The sequence below is a fragment of the Rousettus aegyptiacus genome, unplaced genomic scaffold (assembly GCF_014176215.1).
Source record: "Rousettus aegyptiacus isolate mRouAeg1 unplaced genomic scaffold, mRouAeg1.p scaffold_m13_p_6, whole genome shotgun sequence".
Classification (NCBI taxonomy): Eukaryota; Metazoa; Chordata; class Mammalia; order Chiroptera; family Pteropodidae; genus Rousettus; species Rousettus aegyptiacus.
In genome coordinates this window covers 97,847,749-97,853,748 of record NW_023416309.1, presented here as the reverse complement: position 1 = coordinate 97,853,748, position 6,000 = coordinate 97,847,749, and the positions used below count along the sequence as shown (strand labels likewise).

Below are 6,000 nucleotides of genomic sequence, written 5' to 3'. Positions count from 1 at the left end.
AATGAAAAACTGAAGAAGAAAAACATAATGCTTCGAATGAAGTGAATTCTCATTGATGATATTCATGGCTATTATCCCCAAATCTAGACCAAAAGTTTCAGATCTTGCTTAGCAATCCAGCCCCACCTCCCCTCACCATGTGATATTACTCTCCCATCCATTATCCTTCTAAAAAAGACCTTCTGAGAAAATTTATTGATGCGCCATTTCCATCCTATGGGGTTCTCCGGTTTGACATTCAAAAAGGGGTTGGAGGCGCGGAACCTTCTGCACTGGAGGTGAGCGTCCTTTAAAGCTGCCGCCAGCCAGCGCCGCTGTAACCCTGCGCACCGGCGGGTCGCAGGCTCCTGCCCCTTAATCTGCGCGGACGCCGGATCCCGGGGACTCCCCGCGCTGGGAATCTCCCGCCAGCTGCGCGCTGCGTCCTGGCGACGGCAGGAGCACGTGGAGTGGCGGCGTAGCAGGAGTGGCAGCTCCAGCCCAGCCTAGCCCGGCGGCGAGATGGAAGGTGAGCCTCCAGCCTGCTTCTTTTCTAAGGGATTTTTGAAAAGCTCGACCGGGGCACGCAGCAGAGAGAGTTCCTTCTGAATCTCGGTTTTGCTTCTATTTATTTTTGTCAAAAGTAAATATGATGCATTTCAGAGGGCAAAGCCTGTGGGTTCTCATACATCTCTCATTTGTCCCCTACCCCCACCTAATTTTGGAAAGTTGTAACTTCTCCGCAATTTATTTTTTAGGGCTTGTCAGACATGAGGGGTCAACTAAATTTGCAGAGGAAGAGTACTTCTGGGGCGTCCCTGAAATGGCAGCAAACCTGGGTTGGAATAATTAATCCTTTTGGTGGTTTTTTGTTTTTTGTTGTTGTTTTTGGTCCATGACCCCAGCGTTCATTGGAATTAGGCTAATCTGAGTGCCTTGTTTAGAAAGAAAGGTGACTTTTTTTCTTCTTCTAAGAGTAAATGCTGTCATATGGGAAAGGTAAATTTTAAAGTGGTTGGCACTTGCTGGTCCCTTGGAACTCAACTTCTAATGATCCTTCTTTACCCAAAGCAAAAATTAGGCTCACTTTGAGTTTCATTTGAATTCATTTTGAAAGTCATAAAACTATCATTGCTTCTTAAAAAAGATTCAATATGTACTTCCTTGGAATAACTAAAATTCCACACTGTTGTAAACTTTCAATAGTCTTTTCAACGAGCGTTTCTAAAACCTTGAAAATGGCAGATGTATCTCGGGTTAGCGGAGGTGATGATATTTAGAAAATGAGAATTTGTGAGAAACGTATTCATTCAATTAATAAATGAGATACTGACACCTAATTAAAATGTTAATTTGATAAATATGAATAGCATGGATATTTTCTTCGTAATAATTGAAGGATCTTATTGCCAGTGAACCTTGATCTTTGGTAGCTTTAGGTCTAGAGTATATGAAGTTATTAAAATTTGATTGAATACTTTGAGGCATGAAGATAAACATGGTAAAGCTTTTGTTTCACAATATAGTTGAATGCAGTAGTGTAGTCCTGAATCCTCAGTTTGTACATGGGTATGTTAACAATTTTTTTTTAACTGCCTTGGCTCATATACATATTTTTTTCTCTACGTAGAATGCCAAATGATAAGTCGATGAACAGTATGTATTTAGTATGTGTATAGGAACTTTTAAATGGACATTATTGAATAATGCTTCAAGTGTTTTCTTATGAAAAACTATGCTTTAAAATTTTGAATCAGGGTTTAAAGATAAATTGGCACTCTGAATATTTTTTAAACGGTTTATGAAGTGTAATTTTTAACATCATGTAAAGGTTTTATTGGCTAAGAACAAAAAAATAGGCTGCTGTACATTATGAAAAATAATTTTAAAAACTCTCATGCTTTAATTATTGCAAATGAATTGCTTAATTTGTTTTTGAGAAGTTATAAATCAGTACTCCAATACTATTTTTTTCTAGTCTTAACCACTTCACTTCTAAAGAATAATGTACAGGATAGTTTAAATCTATGGAAACTGGAGTGTTTCTCTGTAAATGCTAACACTACCAAATTCATTTATTTAGTGTGAAATAAAGAAATTATTAACTAAATAGCATAATTTAAGATACTGATACCATAACGAAGACTTTTATTTAAACCTGGATGAAGACTCTCTGAATAAGGAAGGAATGAAAACTTGTGTAGAATTTAATTTGGAATATACAGACTATTAATGGAAAGAGATACAATATAAAATATAGATCAGTGATCAGTTATGAATTTAGATGACTAAAGTTTCTAGAGAAAGATGGTATATAGTAAGCTTAATATAAAAACTTTGACACAAAAAATAAAATTTAAACAAGGTTAATGATGTGAATTTGGCTATTCTAACATTAGGTCCTTGAGGACAGAGTATTTGATATAGTAAAATATTCTATATTTTACTATATAACTTAGTTACTATATAACTTAGTTATATAGAATATTTTACTATATAACTTATAGCCACACAAAATTGGCTAATGTGGCTCATATGTTTGATATTTAAAATAAAGAATTTTTATAGTATCTTAATATTTTGGTCTCAATCTAGAATAGAGACTTGACCTGTATTGTATACCTCTCACTTCTTGACAATGTAAGAAAGAAAAATACTTTATGGAATACCTTTATTTTCTGACTAATTTGGTGGTTAAATTAATGCTACAGTTTATCGTGAAATATGAAGCTGTATAATCAGTCGTTCCTTCAGCATATAAAATCTTTTTAAATTCATTCATCTTTTCATTCATCAACATTTACTGAGACTTTCTATGCATGAAAATGTCAGATGAAATAAGCTTTTGAAATAGGAACCTTGTCACATAAAAATGAAGAAAGAGTTAATGCATATTATAAATTAGAAGCTATAAGTTTTTTTTTGTCAAAATTCATGATCCTAAATATTTTCTATCCAAAGACTATTTATGTTGCTAAATTTTATTTGTGCTGTAATAACATCCCTTCTATCTATATGGTTGAGAAACAAGGTGGTTCACAAATATGAATTTCACAAGTATTGACATGTTTTTCACTTAATATACAACTTTTCTGTTTAAACAATATAGGATAGAGATCTTTTTAGGTGTATTTATTATACAGCCCCCTGCTTTATAATCAGGTATACACTAGATAACTTTTTCTTGGTGACCCTGGGTCACTATTCTAACCATCACGTAATGTATCGTTCCTTAGTTATTCTGATGGGGATTTTGAGCTGTGCAGAGCTGAATGAATGCCCCTACACTAAATATTCCCTGGTTATTGTTCGACTTTTGTCTCCTTGATGTCATATTCTACTTTTCACCACATGGCTTGTGTAGACACCATTTTTCATTTCAAGATCTCTTTCTGTACTCCAGATGGTTGAGATTTACAGAGATAAAGCCTCCAAATGGTGGAGTTTACTAGCCCTCCATTATGAGCAGATGAAGGATGAAATAGTGAAGTTCAAAGGAACAAAAGCCACAGAAAGGGCATGGGGTCCTGGTAGAACATAATTTTAGAAAATTTTCTATAATCCAATATATCATTTCATAGTTCCATGACTTTGCTAAAATTTTCACTCCATTCTTTACCTCTACTCATCTTTCAAGACTGCCCAGGCATCATTGCCATGACCCCCTTCTGATGATCTTCCCTGGTGTCTTCTGGTGGTTACCTTACCCAGTCCCTCACCTCCCTCCATTTAGGCTTGGGGCCTTTCCTTTCTGTGCATACTTCTGCCAATTGTCCTAAAATTATTTATCGATTTAAGTCTTTATTCCCCCACTGTTTTTTAAGCTTCTTATTTTTGTATGCTTGGTTCCAGGAACAGTTCCTGGTTCATAAAAGACCCTCAGAGTTTGTTGCATTCAGTTAAGAAAACAGTGCTGAAAAGTAATTTTCATTATGTTTATCAAGATGTCTTTTGTTTAATTTTTGTGACTAAGATTGGTGCTAGCAATTCTTTGATAGAACTCAGAAAAATTTTTAAATACTTAATTAAGTGTTGTTATAGAAAGAGAAAGCTTAGAAAACAAAATTTGGGGGGGCTAGACTATCACTTAAAGCCAAATATTATCTATTAACTTTATATCAGCAGATTTCAGGATCATATATCAGTACATTGAAATATAGATCAAAGATGAGCAGAAATTTGCTTTCTCAGTCAATAAGACATAGGTAGTACTATAAAATTTGCATAAAAATTTCCAGCAATACCTTTTTAAATACCTTATTATAAACTTGTTATTAATATATAAATATATATATACTTAACACTTATTTAGGAATAAAAGATTACCGGTAGATCTTTTATCAGATATCCAATGTTAATTGGCTCCTGATTCAAGCTATAATTCTTAGACCATGTATGAGAAGAACCGAGTGTCTAACACAAAAACTTGCATGTAGTAAGTGCTCCATAAATTTTGTTTGTGCTAAGGATTTGTTAATTATTGTGAAAAGAGAATCTAAACACCACAAGGACATATAGTACACCGTGCTATCTAGCCTTTAAGAAATACAACTCTACATTAATAATAATTAGAAATCATAAGGTCAACCCTAGGCCTTTTGAATCACTAAAAAGAGATGAAATTAATATGACAGTACTTATAATGTATTTCTATTATATATATAGATTATTTGAAATGTGATCTATGCGTAACTATTAATTACCACTATGTAATCTATCAAAATACTTTAATTACTGTGATTAATAATGAGATAATTTTTTCAGCCTTAATTGAAATCTGCTTTTTGCATCCAAAGTTAAAGTTTTTAGAGTCCAAAATGATATGGAGTAAATCAAAATAATATAGAGTTGATACCATATTATATTGGATATGTGTTCTTTATAGGAAAGATAAAAAAAAGTAGATGTTTAATAATGGATGCGAAACAGCATAAAATGTTTATGGAACAACATTCTTACCCATTGTTAATAATTCAAAATTAGCTCACCTCATAACATTTTATATCAATAGGATTGGCAACACAAATATACATACCACAAATTGTACTTATTATTGAGTGTTCTTAGAGATGAAATTTTTGGTACATCAGGTTATTTGTGGGTTTATAAAGGAAATTAAAAAAATAAATAGAAAACATTTCAATAGTATCAATGATGAAACAATACAAAACTCTGTGTTCTATTCTTAACTCTTAATAATCTGAAGATTATTTAACTAGATTTCTTGCTTATTTTGGTCATTAATACACCTGTAGCCCCTTTTCAACTGTCAAATTCCAAAGTGTAGAGATCTTTTTTATCACCAGTGATAGATAGTGCCTTGTCTAATCTGCAGCACAGGTAGAACTGCTGTTGTATTTATTGAATAAATTAATGAGTGAGTTGCCTATGTATTTAGTCATTTGACTATACATTTGTTCAACTTTTATGGCAAAGGGAGTAAGGAAAATAGTAACATTGAAACTAGTTCATTTTGCTGGTTAATTTGTCAAAAGTACTGTTAAAGGTTTGGTAGAAGAGTTTGGAATGTTGACTAAATCCAACAGGATGAATACTACCATCTTTTTCTAAGGCAATATTGGCTTTGCTCTGGGCAAAATAATATAGTGCCTTCTAACTTTTGGATTTGCTTAAAAATTTTGCTACATTCTTTATTTCAGTGAAGCACTGCAATTTCTACAATAAACCATTTCTTCACAACAAATGTTTTGATTCTTAAAGTTAAGACTAACATATTTTATTTAATTTGAGTTCTCTATCACAACACTCTCAGTTCATTTGCAGAGTGATGTCCATTTGAGAGGCTGTTTATCAGAATATTTGGCAAATCAGAACAATTTCATGCAATAGTACTTATATTGACACTGTGAATATGAAAAAAAGATCGTGCTTAATAATCAGTAAACATTTTTTATAGATGTGGAATTACATCATAGCTAATGTATAATAGTTCCAGTCTGAAAACTGGAAGTAATTAATTTTTATTTTTAATATCTAGTCATTTTGGCTATCATCTGCCTT

At 32.9% G+C, this 6,000-nt stretch overlaps 1 protein-coding gene across 2 annotated transcripts in view; it reads left to right on the top strand.

Annotated features, from left to right (window-relative positions):
* Positions 1-251: 251 nt before the first annotated feature.
* Positions 252-6,000, top strand: part of IKZF3 (IKAROS family zinc finger 3) — a 72,056-nt gene continuing 66,307 nt past the window's right edge. The window contains exon 1 of one of the 2 annotated variants that reach the window (XM_016164670.2): positions 252-508. In XM_016164670.2, the coding sequence (XP_016020156.2) occupies positions 502-508 (7 nt within the window). In that variant the 5' untranslated portion in view covers positions 252-501. The remainder of the gene's footprint in view (positions 509-6,000) is intronic. The other variant, XM_016164669.2, reaches the window with a different exon arrangement.